The following is a 27,595-nucleotide window of genomic DNA, read 5'->3' as shown; positions in this document are numbered from 1 at the left end:
ATACCCAAAAGGGAGCGGAAGCGTGCACTAAGGGACGTATACGCGATGGAGCCAGTCGCCCCAAAGTTCAACCTGTGGTCCTCCTGCCTGATCACTTTTGATCGAAGGGACAACCCCACTAGCATCCACCATGGTGGATTCGCCGCATTGGTTCTTGACCCAATCATTGACGGATTTCACCTCACTAGAGTCCTGATGGACGGCGGCAGCAGCCTGAACCCGCTTTACCAGGATACAGTGCGCAAAATGGGCATAGACCCCTCAAGGATTAAACCCACAAAAACAACCTTTAAAGGCGTCATACCAGGTGTAGAGGCCAACTGTACAGGCTCAGTTACACTTGAAGTGGTCTTTGGATCCCCGGATAACTTCCGAAGCGAGGAATTAATCTTCGACATAGTCCCGTTCCGCAGCGGCTATCACGCACTGCTTGGACAAACCGCATTTGCAAAGTTCAATGCGGTGCCGCACTACACATACCTCAAGCTCAAGATGCCAGGCCCTCGAGGAGTAATCACGATCAATGGAAACACCGAGCGCTCTCTCCGAACAGAGGAGCACACGACGGCCCTCGCAGCGGAAGTACAAAGCAGCCTCTTAAGGCAATTCTCGAGTTTGACTACTAAACGTCCGGACACCGTCAAGCGCGCCCGGAGTAACCTACAACAAGACCGCCTGGCATGTCCCGAGCACGCGTAGCAATGCGGCCCCAACCCCAGCCCTCGCGAAATCGTGAGACCAGTACCACACGTACGTAACTACGCTCTGGAGATACCATGGGCATAGGGGTAGGGGCACAACCACGGCATGCCCGGAGAGCGGCTCAACCGCACCAGGGGCTTCCAATTATGTCATTCTTTTTTTTCTTATTCTCAGGACTCCGTTTTCCAGAAGCCCTGTCCGGCAGTAGAATTGCCGAACTCACGATGCAACAGCCAGGGAAGCAGAAAAGCTACGTCGAGTGTCCAGGTGGTCTCTATTACGAGCAGTATACCTGTTTTACATACCATCCCGCAGCCTACACCTGGAGGGGGACATGTTAAATAGTCCCATCCCTTGCTGATCGCACTATTTGTATCATTCTGCTTTCATTGCAGTATTTTTTTCAAAAAATAATGCATCGCTTTTTGCCTATTATTGCATTCCTTTTTCTATCTATATATGTTCACTTATGACATGTTGCACCCATACAACTTGGTACGGTCAATACACCAGGAGCTTAAGTACCCCAAAACATGGTGTGATAAGTCCGAACACTTTCACAAGTGCGGCACCCTGAACTTATAGCATTATATGCATCGGCTCCGAATCATGTCTTGGGTCAATAGTTGGGTTTGCCCGGCTCCCATGTTTTGGTACCTTACGTTCCGTTATATCGGCTAAGGTAGCGCTGGGAGAACCACTGCGGTTGTGCCCCGGTTGAGCTGGGTTAAGCACCTCAGTGGAGAAAGCTAAAACTGACCGTCATGATAGGGCGAGAGCCGGTCGCTGTTCGAGAGGTTTTTCGAGTCCCTAAAGACTTATGCCGCTTAGAGCGAGGAGTCGGCTTTGTCCGGCCCAGGCGTGGATAGCGTCCCGAATTCGGTCTTCCGAACACTAGGGGCTTCGCCAAAATTTAAAATTATAGAATTCTATGGCTAAGTGGGAGTGTTCAAGCATTATAGTTCGGTTGCCTTGTTTGTTGTGTTGAGCGCCTCCCTCGAAGGACCCAAGAATGGGAACAAGAGCGCTCAAGTTTATCCCGAACACCCCAGCACTCGTGGCATGGGGGCTGAAGCCAATGACTTGCCATCTCTCAAGTTTGATAAACGGCCGCACAGAAGGTAATATTTTAAATTAACAAGCATTGCTTAGCGCATATGAACAAAGTTTTCAGCGTACAGGATAACAAATGCGAGTCTACTAAAAAATTACATCCTTGGAGCATTCACCCGCTATAAGGTGGGCACCCTTCAGGACACCCTTATAGTACATCTCAGGCGTGCGATACTCCTTGCCCAGCGGTGGCGCATTCGTCACAAGCTTCTCGGCGTCCATCTTGCCCCAATGCACTTTAGCGCGGGCAAGGGCCCGATGGGCACCTTTAATGCAGACGGAACGCTTGATGACTTCAATCCATGGACAGGCGTCCACCAGCCGCCGCACCAGACCGAAGTAGCTCCCAGGCATGGCTTCTTTAGGCCACAGCCGAACTATGAGGCCCTTCATGGCCTATTCGGCCACCTTGTGGAGCTCGACCAGCTGCTTCAGCTGGTCGCTCAGGGGCACCGGATGTCCGGCCTCAGCATATTGAGACCAGAACACCTTTTCCGTCGAGCTCCCCTCCTCGGCTCGGTAGAATGCGGCAGCATCGGACACGCTACGGGGCAGATCTGTGAATGCTCCTGGAGAGCTCCGAATTCGGGTAAGTAACAGATAATTCACTTTTACATGCTTGCTTTGCATGAAGAATGCCTTACCCGCCGCTATCTTTTTATCGCCTCAATCTCCTGGAGGGCCTTCTGGGCTTCGGCCTTAGCGGCTTTGGCACTCTCAAGAGCCAAGGCGAGCTCGGACTCTCGAGTCTTCGAGTCACGATCCAAACTCTCGTGTTTTTCCACGAGAGCCTGGAGCTCTTGCCGCACCTCCGTCACCCGCGCCTCCTGCTTCTCTCGCTCGGTGCGCTCCGCGGCCACACTTTTTTTGGCCTTGGACACCGCCTCCTTCAGGGTCGCCACCTTGTTCGTGGCCCCTGCAATACTCACATTATTCCTGTCATTTTTTGGCAACCAAATCCTTCCTATAAGGTATTACTTTAACAAGGTATTACTTACCTCCTTGTCCTCGAGCTGCTTGTTGGCACGGCCGAGCTCGTTCTCGGACCGCTCGAGGCTCTGCTTCAATGCATTGACCTCCGCAGTCAGTGCGGCAAAGGTCATCAGCGCAGCCTGCATTCCCATATTGACATGCTTATGTTAGACTCCTGCGTATATCTTTTTAGATCCTCAGTTCGGCTTTTCTTTCCGAACACCAAACTGAGCATCAAGGGCTACTGTCTATGTGGTACTATTTTTCATATCTTAATTACATACCTCAAAGCCTGTTAGAAGGCTGGTACAGGCTTCAGTCAGCCCGCTCTTGGCGGACTGAACTTTCTGGATCACCGCACTCATAACAGTGCGGTGCTCCTCCTTGATGGAGGCGCCGTTAAGCGCCTCCAGCAAGTTATCTGGTGCCTCCGGTTGGACGGAGGCCACCAGCGTTGTAGTCTTGCCCTTCTTATGAAGGGCCCGCATGCCGGACTTCAGAACCACTATAGGTTCCGGTACGGAGTCCAGCACTGGGCCGGACTTAGAGCCCTCTGGGGTTTCGCCCTCTTTTCGCCCGGAGTCCGGGAGGTCACCTTGCGGCGCCTCCAGGACCACCTCCTCCTGGTTGGGCCCCTTTTGGGACTCCACCGTGGCGTCATCTACGTCACGGGGGGAGGAGGCGGTCGGAAGTGAAGTGCTATTCACATCCGACGAATCCAGGGAGCCGCTCGACGAAGCGGGGAGCTCGTCCTTGGGCAGGCTACATGGTTGTATTCAGCGTTAGAAGACACTACGCGACAAAGGAAAAATCATGAGTTATTCCGGAATCTGGACACTTACGATCTCGCCAAGGGCTTGGCCCTCGAGGGCCAATCCTCTTCGCCGTCGTCGGCGTTGGTGGAAAATTCCGGAGGAAGGGTCCTTCCCTTCTTGGACCCGGGAGGCCTTCCTTTTCTTCTCTCCCCCTACTGGGGGAGAAGCCTCTTTCTTCTCCTCCTCATCTTTGCGGGAGGAGTCCACCTCGGAGTCATCGGATGATGAGTTCGATAACACCTGATGCCGGGAACTCTTTCGGGTTCCCGTGGCCTTCTTCTTGGCCTTCTTATCCGGCACCACGTAAGGCGCCAGAGCCAGCAGCCCCGTTAATTGGGCGTTCGCTGGGTCTTCAGGTAAGGGAGCCGGACAGTTAACCTGCCCGGACGTCTTCTGCCAGGCCTGTCAAAGGTAAAGGGAGTTTAGATCCCGCATACAGTCAAACTATGGAAAATAAGCGTCCTGTGAAGGGTAAAATAGCTTACCTCGCCGGCTGGACGCTGCAAGCTGAATCCGCGATCTTCGGTAGCGGATGCGGGAGCCTCGGCGCCCTTGAACAACACCTTACAGGCATCTTCGTATGTAGTGTCGAAGAGCCTGCTCAAGGTTTGGTGCTGTGCCAGATCAAACTCCCACAAGTTGAAGGCCCGTTTTTGGCATGGGAGGATCCGGCGGATGAGCATGACCTGGACTATGTTGACAAGCTTGAGCTTCTTGTTCACCAAGGTTTGGACACGGGATTGGAGTCCGGTCAGCTCCTCCGAATCACCCCACGATAGGCCCTTCTCTTTCCAAGAGGTAAGCCGTGTAGGGAAGCCAGATCAGAATTCGAGGGCTGCCACCCATTTAGGGTCCTACGGCTCGGTGATGTAGAACCACCCCGATTGCCACCCCTTTATGGTCTCCACAAAGGAGCCCTCGAGCCATAGGACGTTGGGCATCTTGCCCACCATGGCACCTCCGCACTTCGCTTGGCGGCCGCCCACTACCTTCGGCTTGACATTGAAGGTCTTCAGCCATAAGCTGAAGTGGGGCTGGATGCAGAGGAAGGCCTCGCACACGACGATGAATGCCGAGATGTTGAGGATGAAATTCGGGGCCAGATCATGGAAATCCAGGCCATAGTAGAACATGAGCCCCCGGACAAATGGGTGAAGTGGAAAACCTAGTCCGCGGAGGAAGTGGGTGAGGAACACCACCCTCTCATGGGGCCCGGGGGTGGGGATGAGCTGCCCCTTGTCGGGGAGTCGATGCGCGATGTCGCTGGACAAGTATCCGGCCTTTCGCAGCCTTTTGACGTGCCCCTCCGTGACGGAGGAGGCCATCCACTTGCCTCCTGCTCCGGACATGGCTGGGGAAGGTTGAGGCGAGATGTGCGGACTTGGGTGCTGGAGCTTGAGTGCACGGAAATGGATAAGCAAAGAAGGAAGAAGGCGTAGGTAAAAAGGTGGATCCTTATCCCCTTATATGGACGGACGAAACTATGTGTCCCCACCAGCCTGGTAAAACTCGCTTATCTCCCAAGCACCGTAATCAATGGCATTGTTGGGTTACCCACACCCGTATTGATGAGAATCCCGGAATAAGGGGACACAATCTCTTCTTTGACAAGACGTGCCAAGGAAACTGCCTCGCTAAATGCGCTGAGGTGGAACAGTAAGAACGATTCAAATAAAGGCCTGGCCGTGGTGTGATGTCACGCCGTGGAATACGTCAGCAGATTGAACTTGTGTAAATGTTATTCTCTCTATGGTGGTATGTGGAACTTATTTTGCAGAGCCGGACACTATCCTGGTGTTCAAAATCTTCTATGAAGTATTCGGAGGAGGAACCCGCCTTGCAATGCCAAAGACAATATGCGCGCCGGACTCGTCGTCATTGAAGCCCGGTTCAGGTGCTACTGAGGGAGTCCTGGATTAGGGGGTGTCCGGATAGCCGAACTATCACTGTTGGCCGTACTCCTGGACTATGAAGATACAAGATTGAAGACTCCATCCCGTGTCCGGATGGGACTTTCCTTGGCATGGAAGGCAAGCTTGGCGATACGGATATGTAGATCTCCTACCATTGTAACCGACTCTGTGTAACCCTAGCCCTCTCCGGTGTCTATATAAACCGGAGGGTTTTAGTCCATAGGACGAACAATAATCATACCATAGGCTAGCTTCTAGGGTTTAGCCTCTTTGATCTTGTGGTAGATCTACTCTTGTACTACCCATATCATCAATATCAATCAAGCAGGAGTAGGGTTTTACCTCCACTGAGAGGGCCCGAACCTGGGTAAAAACATCGTGTTCCTTGTCTCCTGTTACCATCCGCCTAGACGCACAGTTCGGGACCCCCTACCCGAGATCCGCTGGTTTTGACACCGACAGGGAGACTATCATTTGAAGCACAAGAGCAAAGAGTTCATCATCAACGCACCATTTGTTACTTCTTGGAGAGTGGTGTCTCCTAGATTGGCTAGGTGTCACTTGGGAGCCTCCGACAAGATTGTGGAGTTGAACCAAGGAGTTTGTAAGGGCAAGGAGATCGCCTACTTCGTGAAGATCTACCGCAAGTGGGGCAAGTCCTTTGTGGGCGACGGCCATGGTGGGATAGACAAGGTTGCTTCTTTGTGGACCCTTCGTGGGTGGAGCCCTCCGTGGACTCGCGCAACCGTTACCCTTCATGGGTTGAAGTCGCCATCAACGTGGATGTACGATAGCACCACCTATCGGAACCACGCCAAAAACATCCATGTCTCCAATTGCGTTTGAATCCTCCAAACCATTCCCTTTACTTTCTTGCAAGTTGCATGCTTTAATTTCCGCTGCCTATATACTCTTTGCATGCTTGCTTGAATTATGTGATGATTGCTTGACTTGTCCTAAGATAGCTAAAATCTGCCAAACTCTAAAATTGGGAAAAGGTTAAGTTTTTAATTGGTCAAGTAGTCTAATCACCCCCCCTCTAGACATACTTCAAGGTCCTACAGTTGCGTCTACAGGGAACCTGAGCTTACAGATCAATACATGCAAGTGTTGATGAAGCCTTTGAAGCCAAGGCAGGCCCCACGAACCAAATTCCTCGTCAAGGAATTACTGTATGTGCCTCGGACTGTCTATCGCATTCTGACGAAGACAATGAGTCCTATCAAAGGCCACGACTCAAATGATGAAGAAGTCGTTGTCATCATGAAGAATATGCTTTTCAATATCATTCATGGCGTTCCCATCAACTTCCATGATTTCTTCATGAGGACTCTGGTGAATATAGCTATGTCACCATTTGAGCTGAAGCCTTATGCACCATGGATTATGAGGTTCATCAGGACAAGGTCTTCACTCAATTACAAGGCTGATACTCTGAACCATGATAGCTACTTGCCTCCAATTGAAGTCCTCAAACGGACATTTTCCTCAGTTGATGACAAAGGCAAGGCAACTGCTGTGATAAATGAAGGCATTCGTCCATTGGATGGTCAATTTTGCAAGGCTGCATCCTACTCCACCAATGATGACTCTTCCACACATGACTCTGCCGCCAACACTTCTGCCAAGCAAATTCCTCAAGCCACAGCACCCAGGGTGATGACTGATCGTGAGTTACTCCTCAGTCTTCATCAGAAAGTTGATCGCAATCATAAATGGGTCAAGCGTCAGTTTGGTTCAATTCTTCACAACATGACCTCCACACACAATGAAGTGAAGAAAAACCACTACTACCTCCATGAAACCTTCAACCGTACCTGGGCTGTTCTATCTCATGTCTACAGCGCAGAAGATCTGAAGAGAATGGGTCTCAAGGAAGAATTTGACTGGTCTGCACCTCCACCGAAGAAATTCAAGAAGGTCAAGGTTCCTTCCTTGGTGGCCAGCTCCTATTCTTCATCGCACGACACTGATGAAAATGAAGACTTGGACGACACTGGGGCAGGCCCTACTACGACAACCGACCCAAAAAACGCTGACGCTCCTCCATCAACTTGATATTCTTCAGGGGCGTTAGTCCTCAGTTTTGATCCTTTTGGTCATTCGATGACAAAGGGGGAGAAATCTGAGTTAGTCTTCAAGCGGGTCTATTATATGGGCGTTTTTTTTGCTAAGTTACAACTCTCGCTCTTCTGAAACTTTTATTGGATCGAGTTGTAATCTTAAAACCGATGGTGCTCTGATACTTTTGATGCACTATGCTCTGATTCTGCATGCTTGTTCCTCGTTAATATTATTGCATCCATGCTAAATTTCTTCAGGCACCATATTTCATCATGCATTTCAAATTCTTCATATTATATGTCAAATGCATGTATGAATTACAAGATATAGTGGGAGATCTCCATGATTCAACTCTTCAAGTGTGCATTGCTTCAAAAGCAAATTCCTCACTATGCACATCTTCAGGGGGAGTTCTTCTATATCTTGCAATCAAATTCCTCAATATCAGTACTTACACTCCATATGTTTATCCCCGTTGAAAACTTAACATATATTGTCATCAATCACCAAAAAGGGGGAGATTGTAAGTGCATCTAGTGCCCCTTAGTGATTTTGGTGTGTTCAAGACTTATAGGTTAAGGGCCTAATGTGTTTATGAGTGTACACAGGTCTATAAGTCTATGAGGAGTTTGATATTTACAGAGAAAGTCGACCCCTAAAAATGAATATCTTCGACTGAAGATTTTGGTATTCCTGAAGACTTTCATGAAGACTTTGAAAGTGAAGAAATTGGTGTGTCCGTGAAGACTTGATATTCATGCAAGGAATATGAAGCTTGAAGACTTTCGTTTTCATAGTTTTGTTTTTCTCCTTCTTGAGTCATAGGAAACACCGTACTGTTAAAGGGGGTCGAGGAAATACTAAGGAAAAATTTCCATGTGATGCTCAACTCAAAATCCTACACCTACCAATCCCTTCAAGTGAAGCCATTGGAAATCTCATACAGTTCAGTCAATTTCTTCAATAACAGAGACGAAGTTCTTCTGGTCGCTGAGGAATTTGTTCTGACTGAGGAGTTAGGAATTCGCCAGTGCGGATTGCCTACACAGTGAGGAACATGATAGCCCTGAGGAATTTGAGAGTCAAAATTCTGACCGTTGCTGTGCTGCGCGCCAGCTGTCCCAAATTATCTTATCCACCTAACGGTCATATCATCGAAGGGCATTTATGTCTTATCATGTCGGGCTGCTCCCTAGGCTATAAATAGCCGCCCCCTACAACCACTAGCTGGTTAGCTGCTCCGAAAGAAACTGACACTTGTCATTTGAGAGCAACCCATCCTCCGAGGACTTTGAGAGAAAATCATCAAGTGAGGAAAAACCCAAACCCAAACACCTACAAACCCAAAGAGATTGAGCATCACTGAAGAGATTGATCCTGCGTGGATCCGATGCTTGTTACCTTTGAAGACTGTGCTTCTTCCAGACGGTTAGGTGTCATGGTCTAGAGCATCCAAGAGGAATTGTGGATCGCCGAGTGACCGAAGTCTGCGAAGGTTTGGAAGTCGCCTGAAGACTTACCACGAGTGAATGGACGAGGTCTGTGTGACCTTAGTTCAAGGAGAATATGGTGAGGACTTGGTGTCCTGAGCTGCGTGCTCAGCGACTGGGTGTCCGGGACTGTGTGTCCTCGAGTTTAAATACTCAGCCGCTCCAACCAGACATACAACTGAGACAGCAGTTGCAACTGGTCTACCAAATCATTATCTTCACCAACCTTACTGGTTCTATTTCCTCAACTCTTTCATTTCTTCATTACTGTGTTGAGTGATTGTTCATATCTGTGTTTGAAGACTTTGACTGAAGACTTTCTCAATTTCCACAGTTCAATTTCTTCAGTCTGTTTGTCTTCATCTTGTGTTATCCTGTGTTTACGCTTTCTGTACTCTGTGTTTGTCTTCATTTCATCATGATGACTACGTGTGTATTCTGTCATGCTTACTTCTGAGTACTTATTCCGCTGCAAGTAGTTCTTCGCTAAGGAATTTCCTCTCCGGCAAATTCCTCAGTGAAGAATTCATAAAAATCGCCTATTCACCCCCCTCTAGTCGATATAACGCACTTTCATGAAACTTGTTACCTTTACATTTTGTATTGTTAATTCTTATAGAAATCTTCCAGTGCTCGAGTTTATTGAAATCTGTTCAGTAAACCATTGTACCGTACCTTGTAATAAAATAACTATTCTACTATTGCACTAGCCACTGGATTAGTTTATATTTGTAGTATTCGAATGGTGTTGCATTAGCGTATGGACATAAATAAAGTGTGGCAAGCTTTCCCAGATATGTGCTCAAGAAAACTACTACATGTTTTTCTAAATACTAGACGTTTGGGTACTTTAAATTGAACTACGAAAACGTCTTATATTAAGGAATAGAGGGTGTAGAGTTCACTCAAATTATCCCGGTAAAGCTAGTCACGCCTTTGTTAAAATTAATGTTCATTATGTTATCGAAGGACGTCTGTATGTTTGTCTCTAATGCCTGTCAACTACATACCTGACATCATGATGTAATGTTAATTCATTTCCTTTTGTACAGTGTCACTGAATTGTCAAGGCGGTGATGGCATTTTATTTTAGTTGAACTGCACAAAATATGCTTAAAAGAAGAGGAAAGGTCAGGAATTGATCATTCTTTCAGAAAGAACTATATATGCCTTTCTGACATCAGTCGTTGTTGCCTTATTTATTCCTTCAAACAGGTGGTTAGAAACAGTCTTTCTACCTTTTCCCATTAAGAAATTGGAATGCTTATATTTGTGCGTCTATGCTTCAACTAGTGTCACTTTTATACTAATCACACTTTCAATATCTATGCAAACAGGGATGCTCAATTTTAGTGGAACTGCACAAAAAGTCCAACTGGTTCAACATTAGGAGCATGTTTTCTTCCAAACCTTTATATCCAATTGGTGGCACTATGAGCTGTTCATTACGAAGGTACATGGTTTGCTACTATCTTGCTACTCTTTTTGTACTGTCATTAGATAGTAATACTAGTGGTTTGCATGTGAATTTATTGGCAGGGTGGACCTACATAGGAGGTGCAGGACATGATTCAATGATTGGATACTCAATTTCGGTTGTATCGATTTCACCTCTTCCATCACTGCGGACATGGATATCCTTGGTCTGATGAAGAATGGGCACTATATTTCTGCTCTAAACCAGCAAATCAATTCAGTATGAAATTGTCCAGGGCAAAACATGACTGTATCAAATTGTCCAGTGCAAAACATGACAAATGCTAAGTGGAAGAGACATGTTTAAACCGAAAATACAAGGTGGGGTATATGTTTACTAGCTGCTTGATATTTGTGCAAATAGAGATGTCTGCCTGTTGCTATTTTGCAAACAAACAAAGTGACACAATTTTGGTTGAACTGCACAAGAGAATAGTATAGTCACTGCATGCAGTGCCATTTGAAAATAGACACAGAAAGATTGGATAGTCACTTCATGGACTGCAGAAAAGTAGTACTGTACTATTTATTGGCCAACACTAGGCAAGTCTGATTATACAATGGGCATCATTTTGCCTAAGTTAAAGTTTGTGTTCCGAAAATAGTCTCGCCGTGTGATCGAGAGAAGACCAAATCATATTGCAGTGGATGTTCCTCCATCATGTGTGGTTCATTCTCATGGTTCCAGCTGTTGGTGAAACCACTTACGTTTGCAAGAGGAATTGTAGACTTCACAAACAAATTTGTCTTTCAGTCTGTACTGAATGTTGGCCAAGAGAAGCATCCATGCTAGTAGGAATAACAGATGTTTTTTCTAGATCTTTGCTTTTGGAGCTACATATTTGTATATGATCTGTGAATCATTGAGATGCATTAACATGTTGATCTTATGTATGGGAATCGTACTAGTTGGTTTTAGTTACGATGTAAGATCCGAAGTGGATGATCTTTTCTTTTGGAGCTACATATTTGTATATGATCTTTGAATCATTGAGATGCATTAACAATTCCTTATTTCTGTTCGCTCAGTGTTTACAAGTTACTAATCGATCACTAGCTAGCCTACTAATGCGCTCCTGGCAGTTTCAGTTGCGATGCAAGATCCGAAGTGGCAGTTTTTTGAATAAAAATGCCTACCTCTGAAGAAACTGACGAGCTACTCTGAAGAAAATGCCATGCGAATCTGAAGAAACTGCCAGCAAAAAACGTTCGCAAATGCCTTATCTCCCAGCTAACGTTCATCAGCTAATGCGATCGTACACGCACACCATCCGACCTACTCGATCCTACACATACACTATCCGACCTACTCGATCCTACATGGATAAATAGTGGATCACGCATGTACTACGTTCTTTCCGGTTTGCAGGGCTCAATTCAAGAAATGACCTACTCGATCCTACACGAATAAATAGCATATCACGCACGTACTAGTACCTCCTTTCCGGTTTGCAGGGCTTAATTCAAAAATCTCACCAACCAAGGTACTCCATCTGTCCGGGTTTATTAGTCCCTGAGCCAAAGCAGCAAGACCAAGGCATGGCAATAATTAACTGCATGCAGAAGTTTAAGCCTAATTAATTCTAGCGATTTAAGTGGCGGCATGTGTGCCCTCAGCTGCGACTCGTTGCATGCTGCTCCGCGTACTGGCTGCGAGCGATTCTGAGTGCCTGCATGCAACCGGCCATAATTAAGGCGGCTAACTGATGCGAAAAAGATGCGCTTTAATTGTTACGGGCCTTTTAAATCTGTGGAATCATTATTGACAAGGAGGGAGATGATTCGAGTGCACTCGTTTGACCGTCATGCCGGCATGCGACCCAGCACGGATGGGACGAGATGGCACAGTCATAATTTCAGTTTCTCTAGTTTTCCACGCCAAGCTGCCGCACTAAGCCATGTCTGCTTATGCATTGAATTCCAATGACCATCGCGCTACCTTCCGCCCATAAGTACTGTTTCCCGGCCTTCTCCGGTGGCACCATGACCCAACTCGCCATATCCTCATAAGCCCCCACCAGCCCGACGTCGCTAACCACTTATCCTTGCTCTCGCCACGTCCGCCATGCCCCCGCTCGTCCGCGATAGGCGAGGCCGGAGGCGGTCACCGCCGGAACTAGTGTTCGGTTTTTCACCGGAAGGCAGACGGAGGGAGGAGGCATTCTATTGGTCTTTAGATGGCAATGCGGAGATTGAGGACTTGTTGGAGCGCGACCGCCTGGCGGAGAAGCAGCAGTTGTTGGAGCGCGGCCGCCTGGCGGAGGAGCAACATATCACCGATTTGTGCCACCAGCGGGACATGGAGCAGCAGCTCACCGACACTCTGAGTCACGAGCAGAGCGCCCGCAACTGGGCCGACTACGTGGAGGCCGGCGCCCGGCAAATAGCCCTGGAGGCTATTGAGCACGCACGCGTTCGCGACGCTGATTTTTACTACCAGCTCGTCAAGTGGGTTTCCCGCTTAGAAGCCGAAGCTTCGGTGGACCACGCCGGCATGAAAAGGGCCAACGCGCGCGAGCAACATGCCCTATCGCACCTCTGGCAAGTCCGAGGCGAGGCGGAGGACGCTGGTGCTGGCGTCTGGCGTGTACCGCAGATGGCGGCCGGCATCGTCTAGTTAGCTAGGAGTAAGTTAGTACTTGTACGCTACTAGAGTATTAGTGGGGGTAGATAATTAACTTGGCTATGACGGTTGTCAACGTGGAAGTTCAGTACTCTATATGTGGATCAGACCTGTTACTTTGCTCTGAATGTTGAACTTTCTATTTGAACGTATGGAATGGGCTATTATTTTTTTAAATGAGTTGTATTTGTCCTCCACGGGTTTAGAGGCTGACTTGTGGGCCTACCAAGTTGACGCAATCAGGAGATGATTGTACGTGGAGAGGATGACAACAGGGACCCGCCAAGGTCATCGCAGTACACAAGCAAGTGCCTCCTTATTTCAAGCCAATAAAATAAATGGCTCCTCCTAATGGATTTCTGACATCTGGGTCCCATGCCATTGTCAACGCAGTTAATAAACGAGAGAATTGCGCAATGAGCGACTGACACCAGAGACCCAGCAGCTCGCCCAGTTATTTCTGTTTTGGGTTAATTTGATAAATGTCACTCCAAATCTGGTGTTTCCGAGAAATGCCACTGCAATTTCCAAACTTTGAAAAATGCCATTTCATGCCATTTCCAGTGGCATTTTTCGAAGTCTGGAGTGGAGTTTTTCAAAGTTTGTAAACTGTAGTGGCGTTTTCTAAAGTTTGCAAAAATTGCAGTGGCATTTTTCAAAGTTTGGAAATTACAGTGGCATTTTTATGAATCGCCATAATTGGAGTGTCATTTATCTAATTTGTTTTTGAGACAGAAGCAGGGTGTCAACTGGGCTGTGCGGGGCACTCTGGCCTGTATAGACAGCCTTTTGCTTTATGTTTACCACAGACCAGCCCAGTAGGTTTTTTCCTTTCTGAAAATGGCTAGCCTAGTTTTTTGTGATTTGTCAAGTAAGTCGCTTTGTCAGGCCTGTTGGGCTGCAAATCTTTCAAAACGAGGAGAGCTTCATTCGGCTGGCCGAGAAAATGGCCTATCAGTAATGAGAAATGGGTTGTACATTTTTAAAACACATCAAACTGCCAATTAGTTTCAAATTTCTTTTTTTCATTTCGAGATTTTAAATTGCATTGATTTTTATGCGTGGACATTTTGTTGGATTTTATATTGATATACATTTATTTTTGAAATCAGTTTGAATGTAACTCGAAATTTCAGGATTAAAAACAGTTCGAACCGCACCGAAATATGCAAAATTTCGTATAATTTTTTAACCATGGCCACAATATGGGCTGTAATGCTAACAAAAAGAATATGAGCTCCAAAAAACCTTAAGAATTAGCAAATGGGTTGTAAATTATTAAAAATAATGGCAGATGTGTTGTATGCTGTTTTCCACAGATTTGAGGCTTTCCTAAAAAAAAGGTTGACGCACAAGCAGTGACTGTTGGATGTCCATCCAACGGCCATCGTGCTTCTTCAATCTCTGCTCTTCCTGCTCCAGCCGCTCAAACAAGCGCCGACGGGACTGCCTGCTCCCTCCTCCCCGCAGCCGGCTGTGCTGTCGCGGAGGCCCCACCGCCCCAGTGTACTCCCATCGCTGGCCTAGCCATCCCACTACTCACCCACACCTGCTGATATTCTTCAGCGATGACAGACGAACCAGTAAACCCTCGTACAGTCGTACTCCCCTCTGCGCGGGAAACAACTGCCGAGTCTTTCCTGGCTCCGTCTCATTCCCTTCCTAGGCCTCACCGTCGTCCACCGCCCTGGTGCTCTCGGCGCGGCGTGGTCAACGTGGTCAACGACCGACATGCATCTGAAGTGGACTGGGCGTGGAGAGGGTGACAGCTGGGTCCATGGCCGCACGCAAGCAAATAACTCCTTATTACGCACAAAATAATGATTCCTCCACCTGACATCTGGGACCCACCGAAAGGGCCTCTGTATTTCGCGAAAAAAAACGTTACCGCCAATGACAGCTCAGACCCACCAGCTATATCTTCGCACGCAAGGAGGTGCCTCCTTATTACGCACAAAAAATGAATACTCCCCCTGCTAGCTGGGACCCAGTATAGTGGGAGGCTGACTTGTGGGCCTACTAAGTTGATGGGGACAGAGGGCTTTTTCAACTTAGTCAATATGCACGATTCTAGCTCCAGTGACCGTATGATGTCCATCCAACGGTCGTAGTGCTTCTTCAACCTCTGGTCTTCTTGCTCCAGCCGCCCAAAGCAGCGACAGTCATGCCGCCTGCTCCTGCCTCTCGTGGCCAGCTGTGCTGCCGCGGAGGCCTCACCACCCCCTACTACTCCCACCGCTGGCCAGTCCATCCCTCCACTCACCCACACCCCCTGTAATTCTGCGGCGATGACAGCCTCACACCACAGCTGAACCAGTGAACCCTCGTACTCCTCTCCGCATGGGCATCCACTGCCACGTCTTCCCCGGCTTCGCGTCATCCCCTTCCTAGGCCTTGCCGTCATCCACCGCCGTGGTGTTCTCGGTGCGGCGTGGTCAATGTGGTCAATGACCGAGTTCCATCGGAAGAGTACTGTACATGGAGAGACTGACAGCTGAGTCCACGACAGGTCGATAGCCACAAGGAAGTGCCTTCTTATTACGCGCAAAATAATTATTTCTCCATGTTACAGCGGGGACTCACCGGACGGTCCACCGTATTTCACGAAAAACGTTCCCCCCCTGACTGCTGGGACCCACCAGCTACATCTTCGCACGCAAGGAAGTGCGTCCAGGCAAAAAACGGTTCGCCCCCCTGACTGCTGGAACCCACCAGCTACATTTTCGCACACAAGGAAGTGTGTGACAGTCGGGACCCATATGGTCGAAGCGTACGTAGTGTTGTCATTCTAGTCGCGAACGTGTACATACATACTGGTCGATGTAGACGTACATGTGTGTAAGTGCATCTAGTGCCCTTAGTGATTTTGGTGTATTGAAGACTTATAGGTTAAGGGACTAATATGTTTGTGAGTGTACACATGCTCTATTAGTCAATGAGGAGTTTGATATTTAGAGTGAAAGTCGACCCCTAAAAATGAATGTCTTCGGCTGAAGACTTCGGTTCTCCTGAAGACTTTGAAAGTGAAGAAATTGGTGTGACCTTGAAGACTTCGATATTCATGCGAGGAATCTAGAGCATGAAGACTTTTGTTTTCGTTTTCTTCTTCTTTAGTCATAGGAAACACCGTACTGTTAAAGGGGGTCGAGGTAATACTAAGGAAACAAATTTCCAAGTGATGCTCATCTCAAAATCCTGCACCTACCCAATCCTTTGAGTGAAGCCATTGTAAATCTCATATTAGTTCAGTCAATTTCTTCAGTGACAGAGACAGAGATCTTCTGGTCTCTGAGTAATTTGTTCTGACTGAGGAGTTAGGAATTCGCCAGTGCGGATTGCCTACAGAGTGAGGAACATGATAGCCCTGAGGAATTTGAACCTTAAAATATCTGTCCATTGCTGAGCGGCGCGCTAGCCGTTCCAAAATATCTACCACCTAACGGTCATATCATTGAAGGGCATTTATGTCTTATCATGTCGGACTGCTCCCTAGGCTATAAATAGCCGTCCCCTACAACCACTAGCTAGTTGGCTGCTCCAAGAGAAACTGACACTTGTTAGTTGAGAGCATCCCATCCTTCGAGGACTCTGAGCAAAAATCATCAAGTGAGGAAAACCCAAATCCCAAATCCAAACCTACAAACCCCAAAGTGATTGAGCATAATTGAAGAGATTGTTCCTGTGTGGAACTGACGCTTGTTACCTTTGAGGACTGTGTATCCTCCAGACGGTTAGGCGTCATGGTCTGAGCATCCAAGAGGAATTGTGGATTGCCGAGTGACCTAGTCTGTGAAGGTTTGGAAGTCACCTGTGAAGACTCACCACTACTGTTGGGCGAGATTTGCGTGATCTTAGCTCAAGGAGAATACGGTGAGGACTGTATGTCCGGGACTGTGTGTCCTTGAGTTAAAATACTCAGCCGCTCCAACCAGACGTATAACTGTCACAGCAGTTGGAACTGGTCAAACAAATCATTGTCTTCACCAAGCCAACTGATCCTATTTCCTCAACCCTTTCATTTCCTCAGTTATGTGTTGATGTACCTAATAATTACTGTTTGAAGACTTTGACTGAAGACTTTGTCTAATTCCTCAATCATATTTCTTCAGTCAGTTTGTCTTCATCCTGCTTATCCTGTGTTTACGCTTTCTGTACTCAGTGCTTGTCCTTCATTTCATCATGATGACTATGTTGTTACTCTGTTTTGCCCATACCTGAGTGCTTATTCCGCTGCAAGTAACTCTTCGCTTAGGAATTTCCTCACCTTGAAATTCCTCAGTGAAGATTTCTTAAAAATATCCTATTGACCCCCCTCTAGTCGATGTAACGCACTTTCAATGTGTCGTAGTAGAGGCGTGCACCTAGCATGTACGCGTACGTACAACAGCCAGGGTGCAAGAAAGTAAGTACAACCACGTACATACATACGGGCGGGGTCTCGAACGCCTACTCGCACATATGTACGGCCAGGGCTCGTGTACATGGCTGGATCAGAATGGAGAAATTGCATCGTCGTCGTGTTCATGGGGAGCCAACCGGCAGGGTCGGAAAGGAATGCATCGTCGTGTTCATCGGGAGGGCTTGGATGGAATAGCCGATGGAAACAAGGCCTGGCGTACCGCACAATGGAGGAAACGACCTTGTGTTCGACCGGCCACGTTCGAAACGGGATCCTGTTCATTGGGAGGGGTCTGGCGTACCGCAAAACGGAGGAAACAAACTTGTGTTGGACCTCCTATGGTCGAAACGGGGTCCTGTTGATCGGGAGGGGTGTGGCGTACCGCAAAACGGAGGAAACGGACTTGTGTTGGAGCGCTACGGTCGAAACGGGGGTCCTGTTCATTGGGAGGGGTGTGGCATACCACAAATTGGAACTCCAGGGGATACTGTTCATCTCCACCATCGACCTCCTCCATCCTCCACGGGATATTCTTCATCCACCGTCGACCTCCTCCAGCCTCCACATGTGACTGTTCATCCAGCCTCCACCGCGCGCTACTCCACCTGCTACTGTTCAACCAGCCCTCTCCACGGGCTCCTGTTCAACCACCCCTCCACGGGCTACTGTTCATCCAGCCCTCCACCGGCTACTGTTCAACCAGCCCTCCACGGGGCCGTCCTGTTCATCCAGCCCTCCACAGGGTCCTGTTCATCCATCCCCAACCGGCTCGATTGATCGGGGTCATGTTCATCCAGAGGCAACCACGGGGTCCTATTCATCCACTCCCACCAGGAACTGTTCATCCACCCCCCCCCCCAGCAATGCTCACTGTTCATCAAAGGAAGGAGGCAACAAGGTTCGATCGGCTTCAGTTAGCAGCAGTAGCGAAGGAATTACTCGGGTTCAGTAACGTAGCTAGTGCAATCGCTCGGGTTCAGTTAGAGCCCAACGCCTCGCTCGGGTTCAGTAAGAGCTCAACGCCTCGCACACACGCGCGTACGTGTACGAGAGAAACATGCATCGCTCGGCCCCCGACCACCCACCGTAACCAGGAACTCCACGAAATTTTCCTCGCCCTCGCTTCTACCACGGTTTTTTCTGTCATGGATGGCCCAAAGAATGTCATGCAGCTGCGTCTCCGGCCCGCCCAGGATAAAAAGCCCATTTTCTGTCATGATTTTTTGTCATAGAAGTAGGATCCCACCACATCTATGATGATACCGGGTTTTATCACAATTATCATCATAGAAGTGTCATAAGTATGACAGAAAAAAAATTCGTTCTGCCCAAAATGTCACGAATGTGTCTTCTTTTTGTAGTGTCAGATGTGGTGAGCGGTGGAGTCTCATGCTTGAGCTTCCATGAAGCAACCGTCTAAACTGAGGAAATGCACACGACTGCACCCATACTACTCGCCTAATGATGTCATGCCAATATGGCGCATGGGCCAATGATCCCATCCCGCCACATCACCCTGGCATGTGATCTCTTCACGTTGTTTAGTTGTAAATTGAAACATTAATTAATGCTCCCAAACTTAGTAAATAAATTATGGCATAAAGCGTTTGATACTTATAGAAACAGAATAACAAAATGATAAGGACAAAGGAAAATTCTATGTAGGCATTGTATGATCATCTTGATAGCTTTATTTCCTCCATTGTATGACATCTTGACCATATAGGTTGTTAGAGCATCTACAACACAACGCCTAAAAAGGGGCTCTAGGATTTTGATCCCCACTAATGGGCCAGTTGTCGGGTTGAACCCTGGTCTCTCTTGTTGCGTCAACGCGAAAACTTGAGTTGAGCATCCCTTAGTTTTTGTTGACTTACACCATGCAAAAGGGAAGGTTGTAGTCAGCGTCTTCGTTATGACCTTTTTTGGAGGGGGGGAGGGGTAGCTCATTTCTAATTTTTTTGGATGTTTATCTTGTTTGCATGTTTCCTACTTAAGCGTTGATCATTGTAAATCAGTGACAGAGCCAAGACACGGTCCCCTTGGCCACGATTCGAGCTTCGAAACCCTCACGCAAACTATATTTTACATCATAGCGCATTGCAGATGACTGTGCACTGAAGCGGGCACGGTGCCTAGTGCTATCTTGGCTCCTCCCCTATTGTAAATGTCGGTATGTGGGCAGTGTGCGACACGTTTGCTATGCTCTTAATTTTAGTAAGCCAAAAATTGCGATGGGTGACGTTTCTTCACCATTCAATTCGTCCGTGGCAACTACTAAGTATCAAAAAAATGTTGTCCCATAACATGGGACAAAAGAGATTGCCTTATCAGCCGAACACCACTATGTTCTTTTTTGTTCTCAACCATATCTAGAATCAAAGAAAAGGAAATCTTTTCTACCAATGAACGGTTGCCTCATATCTCAGCAAAATTGGCCAGTTTCTTTTGTGGAAACCTTCCTCCACTCTTTTTTTCCACTCATCATGACTACAACAACATGTTTCCTTACCGCCCATAAAATAAGAAAAACATGTGCGTTCATGTCCAAACTAAGACATATTATCTTTTGTGACAAGTGGTGCATAGGAGCCACCTTGATTCACAAGGAATCAATTAGAATCATCAATGCCATTTGAGTGTAACCTCATGGTCCTTGATCTGCATGATTTCCAAAACAATGCAATATCATGCCATTTTGAGTAGGGATAATTGGTTTTATGCCCCTAATTGTGTCCCACTCGACAAGATCGCCACTAATTTCCAAAAGCCAGCGGTTCTGTCCAACCCACTTTGGTCGTCTTGTGATTTTGCCCTTTGACCATTTGACCGTCACTTTGAAAACTTCATAACTAATTCATACTAAACCAGAAAAATGCAATTAAGATACCAAAATGTTTGGAAATACATCACCTGGGTGTCAATGTCACTTGCGTTCATGACAAAAGTGTTGGTAAGTGCCCATCCGAGTTTTAGCTCATATCACACTACAATGAACAGTAAAATCTTAAAAAGGTTAAAAAATACAAAAAAAATTGGTGTGAAAGAATGACAAATGTTTTAAGTGTTTGCCAAGTTTCATCAGGGAATGACATTTGTGGAAGTCATGGCAAAAAAACAATCTGTGTTGATTGTTTTTTTGCCATGACTTCCACAAATGTCATTCCTTGGTGAAACTTGGCAAGCACTGAAAACATTTGTCATTTTTTAACACCATTTTTTTGAACTTTTTAAGATTTTACTATTCATGGTGGTGTGATAAGAGCTAAAACTCGGATGGGCACTTACCAACACTTTTGTCATGAATACAAGTGACATTGACATACATGTGATGTTTTTTCGAACATTTTGATATCTTATTTGCATTTTTCTGATTTAGTATGAGTTAGTTATGAAGTTTTCAAAGTGACAGTCAAACGGTCAAAGGGCAAAAGCACAAGACGATCAAAGTGGGTTGGACAGAACCGCTGGCTTTTGAAAATTAGGGGCAATCCCGTCGAGTGGGACACAACTAGGGGCATAAAACCAATTATCTCTTTTGAATACTACATGTTTTAAAATTATGTTTCATTGATCGAAGAAAAACTGAACAAATATTTCCATGAGGGAGACGTCATAATGTTTTGTATCAAATGTAAGGGAAAAAATCTACTACAAATAAAACAACCCATATATAGCCCTTTTATTGAGAAGTATCCTCAAAGTTTATTATCTACATGGCTAAAACTTATTAATATTCATGTTCACGGAAATCATCGATCAATAGACTTGTTAAATGGTGGTTATAGCTTAGGCATTTCACCTAATGGATGGACCATCAATCTTGTAACCATAGATCAATAAACTTGTTAAATGGTTTTATTGTGCAAAGTAAATAAACAAATGCAAAAGGTCCATATAATATACTCCATATTAATATTATATTATGACATTTTGATTCCTATACAAATTAAAATTATATTTGATTGCTCAAAGAAAAAAATACAATGTTTACAAAAGGGTAGAGTCGATTGTTGTGTACCTAATGTGGGGATAGAATATGCTCCTACAAATAAACGCTCTAGCTCTCATCCTTTCAACAGAAAATCAGCTCAAAATTTGAAATCTACGTAGCTAATCTTATTAATATTCTCGTCAAGGAACCAATGAGTGGACAACCTAAATGATGGTAACTAAGTAGGTGATCCGAGTTAATCTATACCTTTTAATACGAGAACAATGCCAACTTAATATGCAATCATGTACGAAAATGACCATCTCAATATGCAACTATACATGGAAAAATGCTAGTTGTATTCAAAAAGTATTTTACAGTTATATAGTAATGTAATGCAGTATTTTATATTTATTTTTAGTTATGGTTCTCGTATCATTGATATGAATATCATGTTACCAAAGCAAGTGGAAATATATTGCAACCGATTCGGGTAGTGAAGTACATTCTAATTTTGTCTAATAAATGGACCACCAATCTCGTATCCATTAGTGTAAGAGATTTTATTATAGTAATAAAAGAAATCAACAGATACAACGAATCCACATCATGTAGGAGTTGGATTAGGAGCCGGGAAAGAAAGGCGTAATTGGTGAAACAACATACTTGGTGAGGCGGAGCGGCTCCCGACCCCGAGCTCCCTCCTCCGCCTAGGGTTCCTGCGCCGCCGCCGGCGGCTCCCCGCGCGGAGCCGCGGCCGTGGCCGGAGCCCGCCGTCGCCGCACGCCTCTCCCTCTCCCCCACCCCTCCCCATGCCCCTTCCCCCTTCCCCGTACCCCCGCGTCGCCTTCCCGGGCGAGGCGGCCGGGGGGGCCCTTCCGCCGCTCTCCTCCAGGCTCTCTCCTCGCATCTCCTTCCTCCCGCCGCCGCCAGCGTGCGCCGCCGAGCCTCGGCCGCGTGGTGCTGGCGGCGGCGGGCCTGCCCTTCCCCGTGCGCGGCCCCCCATGCCCGGCCGGTGGGGGCTAGCGGCGGTGCTCCTCGGCCGGTGTCGGTGTGGCCCGTCGGCGGTGATGCCGCGTGCCTCGGTGGTGCTTGACGCGGCGGTGCGGCCGTTGGCCGTGGGGCGGCACGGTGGCGCTAGTGGCTGGCGGCGCCCGCCAAGCCCAGATCTGGGCCCTTTTGGGCCCCATATGGGTTTGGGTGGGCCGGTGGCTCGATGTTCCGCGGCGTCGTTTCCTGGTGATGGCATGGTGGCAGCGGTCTCGGGTGGTGAGGATTTCGTCGGTCGGCGAGCTGCAGCGTGGCGACAGGATTGTCTGGGTCCAAGTGGACCCAGCCGGGCCGTCGAGGCCCGGCAAATCCTCGTCGCCGCGTCCGGTCGGCTCCGCTGCGGCGGTGGAGGTTGTCCCCTCCCCTCGTTCGAGTTGTGCTCGCTCCCGTGGCCGGGGTCTCCTTGCCCGAGCTAGGCCTCGTGTTGGCAGCTCCAGAGAGGCGGCAGGATCAGTGTCCGGTAACCGTGGTGGCACAGGCTGGTGGGCGGCTGTTGTGGTGGTGCATCTCGAAGTGCCTCGGGTGATGGTGGTGGTTGTGGATCGGGAGAAATCCTTGTCGGCTTGTCCGGCACCGACGCGGTGACGCTTGCGGGCGCCATTGGACCCTCCTGAGGGGCGATATATCTCTTCCCCACCATCCCTCGCGTATCGGGGAAAACCCTAGAACTTGTTCGGGCAACAGCGGCGGCGGCGTCGCATTCCTTCTTGAAGGTGTTGCTTGGTGCGAGGCGCTTAGAGATGCTGGGAGCGCGGTGGCACTTCGTCGGAGGGTGCAGCGGTTGCCGGTCTTCCTTTCGTCGTTGATCTGCCAGTGTTGGCATTCATTTCTCTTTCATTTTCTTTTGTTTTCTTTTGGGCTTATCTGTGCTGCGGCCCCAGCGTGCTGGATGTATCGGAGATTTGCTTTATAATATAAAGCGGGGAAACCCTTTTTCTCAATCCACATCATGTACTCCATATCACTGGACTATTCAACTTATACAGATATGCATCCATACTAATATTTATTTTGAAAATCATTCCATATTAATATGAACAATCTGTATTTAACCACCAAATAAAACCCAGGCTGTACAATACTATCTGGTGGCATGTCTTGACTGCGAAGGTGAAGACTTCCAGCAAAATCCGAATATCACCGCCAGCACATAAAAGGTTTTTTTTTGTACAGATAAGGAAAATCCAGGAAAATTCCCAGCTCATCTCTCGCCGTATACTGCTTATACGCTTGCCTCCCTCGCGGACGATAAATACACGACGCACCACCAGAGGAGAAAAAGAAAAAGACGGATCAAATCAATCAACCAGATATAATAGATTAAAAAATAAAAATCCACAACCCTAGCCTGCCTGCCATGACGCGGGACGGCGTGCCACCGGCGGCGCCTGCCGGCGGCGGTGCGGGGGACGGGCCGAGGCGGTGCTCGCAGTGCGGGCACCACGGGCACAACTCCCGCACGTGCACGGCGCGCCCCGTGAAGCTCTTCGGCGTGCGCATCGGCGACAAGCCAATCAGGAAGAGCGTCAGCATGGGCAACCTCGCGCAGCTCGCGGAGGGTAGCGGCGGTGCCAGGGCCGAGGGGTACGGCTCCGAGGGCGACGATGACAAACCCCACAGGAAGCGAGGTGGGATTTTTATTTTCTTTCTCTCCCCTGTTTAGCCTACGGGGAGATGAGATTCTTTATTTGGTTGCATGTTGTATGGAGGTGTAGTCTCTGTTCTGTAAAAAAAGTGTTCTGATCGCCCTATGATGTTCTTTACGTAGTTAAGATGATTGTTTGTTGTAGTGTGCAAATATGTGGTTTTGTTGTGAAGGTGTTTGCTGTTGGCTTTTAAGATGGCAAGTGAGAAAGTTTTGATTTTACTGTGCCGATCGAAGTAGTTTTCTGAAACTTTGCGGAAAGTACTGCTTTTAATCTGGTAGGTTCGGTGTTAGTTCGGATTTTTGTTTGGTTTACGATGCCTAGTGGTGTGCAAAATTAGCAAACTACTCCAACTTAATACTTGCTTGAGAGCTATTTTAGTGTTTAGTTCATCGCTTTCTCCCATTACTGACAGATTTGGGGTTTTACTGGTGGTGATCGGTGCTTGTGACTGCTTCTTGTCATCAGAATTTACTCCCTCCGTCCTACAATATAAGATCCTTTTTCAAGCTATGTTAGACGGAGGGGGTACTTTTTTTTTTTGAAACAAATCTGAACTTGTGCTTCTATTCCGCTGTTACCATTCAAGCTTTTTAAGATCATCCACGGAACACATGGTTTGCATTCTTTTAATGTGTAATGGTATACAGTACTGTTATAACTTTCCATGTAACTTCATGTTTGTTCTTTATTCTGTTGGCATTGCTGATTTTTGTGTTTGATTTAAAAATTTGAATGAATATGTCGAATTTGCATTGAAGAATGCCATTTATTTTGTTGGGTGACAGGTGAGTCATGGTCAGAAGAGGAGCACAAAAATTTTCTACTTGGATTGAACAAATTAGGAAAAGGTGATTGGCGTGGCATATCCCGTAATTATGTTGTCTCGAGGACACCTACTCAAGTTGCTAGCCATGCTCAGAAGTATTTCATTCGCCAAACAAATGTTAATAGGAGAAAGAGAAGATCAAGCCTCTTCGATATGGTTATTGAGGATGTGAGCATCTCTCCCTACCTTTCTATTTCTCTGCATGTAGTGTTGAGGTGCAACCAGGTCCAGCTGATTGCACTTAGGCAAACATGTCGTCTTTAAGATTGGTGCTTATTCTTTTCCTCTTTGTTCCTGTTGCCATAGTAAGTTCTCGTATAGCTGTTAGCATAGAATCACCATGTTATATGAAGTGAATGAGACATCTCAAACATAACTTTTTTTTAATATTTATTGCTTGTCCCCCAGTGTACCAATTGCTTATGATTGTTTTATGGTTTTTAATCAGCCTGGTGACCAGCCACTCTCCCGTTCATCGTCACAAGAGATGCCGCTCTCCCGTTCATCTTCACAAGATGTAGAAGAGTTCGTAGATGATCTACGACCTGTTACTGCTCCTGTGACACCACCCGCTCCTATGCCCGTGATAGCATCTGTTTCCGTCCCACCACCAGTGCCAGTAATGGCACCACCTGCTCCTGTGCCTATGCTAACATATGGATCAGCCCCATCGCCAGTTCTAGCAATGGCACATCAACCTCAGGGCAATGAATCGGCTGGTTCAAGTTCAATTGCTGGAGAAGCAGGGATGGTGATGCCACAAGTGATGCCCCCATATGGTTATCCTCCTCCAATGATGATTCCTACACCTCACTATGTCCAAGCAGTTTTTCCGTTTCCATACTATGGCTATGCTCCAATGTTCTATGGGCCACCAGTCTCTATGCAAGCATCATCACCAGGTACAGTACAAGCATCACATGAGCCTGTCAGGCCTGTTGCCGTGCACTCAGCTCCCCCGGTAAATGTTGAAGACCTGTACAACATGTCCAAACTCAACCTGAAGGGTGACTCAAGTACCAACGGTGTTGCGCCTAAATTGGCGTTGCCTCCAAATCCAAATGGGAGACCAGAGAGGCAATCTGCTTTCCATGGAAAAGGGCCTGAGAATGGCTCATCGAACGGACTAATCCCGACAAAATGATTCTGTGGCTAGACCTTCAATGTGTATGTAACCCTTAGCTATTTATTATAGTATAAAATCATGATATAGCTTTCTTGGTCATGTTTCGTGAGTAAATTTACTGTTAGTCTGTCATCAAGGTTGCATTTGTGTTTTGCCCTATTGATTTTCCCATATTCACATCGATTCTCATACATGACAGAGTTGGATTGTTGCACTTACATTTCTGCACATAATTTGTGCGCCTTCTGAGTATAAATCTCAAAGGTTACCTCTACAACAGTAGTATCAGGGCCACTCTTTCTTGTGGATGAGGTAGGGTTGAGCTATCTTAATCAGAAAAAAGATCATGTTATGTATTGTTTCTTCAGAGTGCATTCAGTACAACCTGCCATCGATGAATGTCGAGATTTTAAATTGAAATGTCTTTCGTATCTGTTCTGAGTTGCACATTGATGGTGAGTGGCTTATGATTATTGTCCTACAGACCGCATGTCTGCTTTCCCAGGGCCATTGGATACGTTGTAGCAAGACTTCCCTTGCGCATGGCCAAGATCTAACTCAATTCTTGTAAGAAATTAAATCAATAGGATTGAGTTGTCTTTCTCGTAAGCATCTATAGACTTCAAACTTCTAAGGCCAACTCCAACGCGCCGACCTAAACGGACACGGATTTTTTATCCGTATGGGTCGGTTGTAGGGGCTTTGTCCGTTCTCATTCGCGCAAACATTGCCCGTGTGTGCCCACCCGCCAGGCCGTTTTTTGGCCAATTTTTCACAATTTAGACATCGTATGCATATAATTAATCCAAATGAAAAGAAACTTTGCACATGGATTATTACCAAATAAGTCACATAGTTTTTACATCACAATAAATAAAATCTCATAGTTTACAATTAAATGAATTTAAAATTGTACCAAATATGTGTCCACATATAGTCAACCAAATCATTTTGAAGTTGAATGTGAGTCGTCCAATCACGCATTTCTTGATGAAATTGGGTAAACTGTGCAAGCGTTGCCACTCCATGCCGAGGCTCAACATTTTCACTATGAAAATCCCACGCTTGGTCGAGGAGGCTGTCATCACGCTCATCCTCTACGATCATGATGTGCATGATAACCCAAGCAATCATCACCTTCCACGTCTTCCGAGTGCTCCATGTTCTAGCAGGGTGTCGAACAATAGCCCATCAAGATTGGAGCACACCAAAAGCACGCTCGACATTCTTCTTAACACCCTCTTGTTCTTGGGCAAACCTAGCCCTCTTCTCTCCTACCGGCTTGTAGATTGTCTTCACAATAGTCGACCACTGAGGATAGATGGCATCAACTAGGTAGTATCCCTTATTGTATTGGTGGTCGTTGACCTCAAAGTTGACATCTGGGGAGTTGCCTTCTAAAAGCCTTGCGAGCACCGGAGACCGCTGAAGCACATCGGCGTC

At 47.0% G+C, this 27,595-nt stretch overlaps 1 protein-coding gene across 1 annotated transcript; it reads left to right on the top strand.

The window, feature by feature from the left end:
* The first annotated feature begins 23,773 nt into the window (after positions 1-23,773).
* On the top strand, positions 23,774-26,315 carry LOC123161026 (transcription factor KUA1). The gene is made up of 3 exons (XM_044578878.1): positions 23,774-24,179; positions 24,986-25,194; positions 25,475-26,315. The coding sequence occupies exons 1-3, from the start codon at positions 23,909-23,911 to the stop codon at positions 26,168-26,170; spliced, it is 1,176 nt and encodes a 391-aa protein (XP_044434813.1). The 5' UTR covers positions 23,774-23,908; the 3' UTR covers positions 26,171-26,315.
* Positions 26,316-27,595: the final 1,280 nt, after the last annotated feature.

This window comes from Triticum aestivum, chromosome 7B (assembly GCF_018294505.1).
Source record: "Triticum aestivum cultivar Chinese Spring chromosome 7B, IWGSC CS RefSeq v2.1, whole genome shotgun sequence".
Classification (NCBI taxonomy): Eukaryota; Viridiplantae; Streptophyta; class Magnoliopsida; order Poales; family Poaceae; genus Triticum; species Triticum aestivum.
Note: the sequence above shows the minus strand (reverse complement) of the source record. Positions and strands in the feature narration are given on the sequence as shown.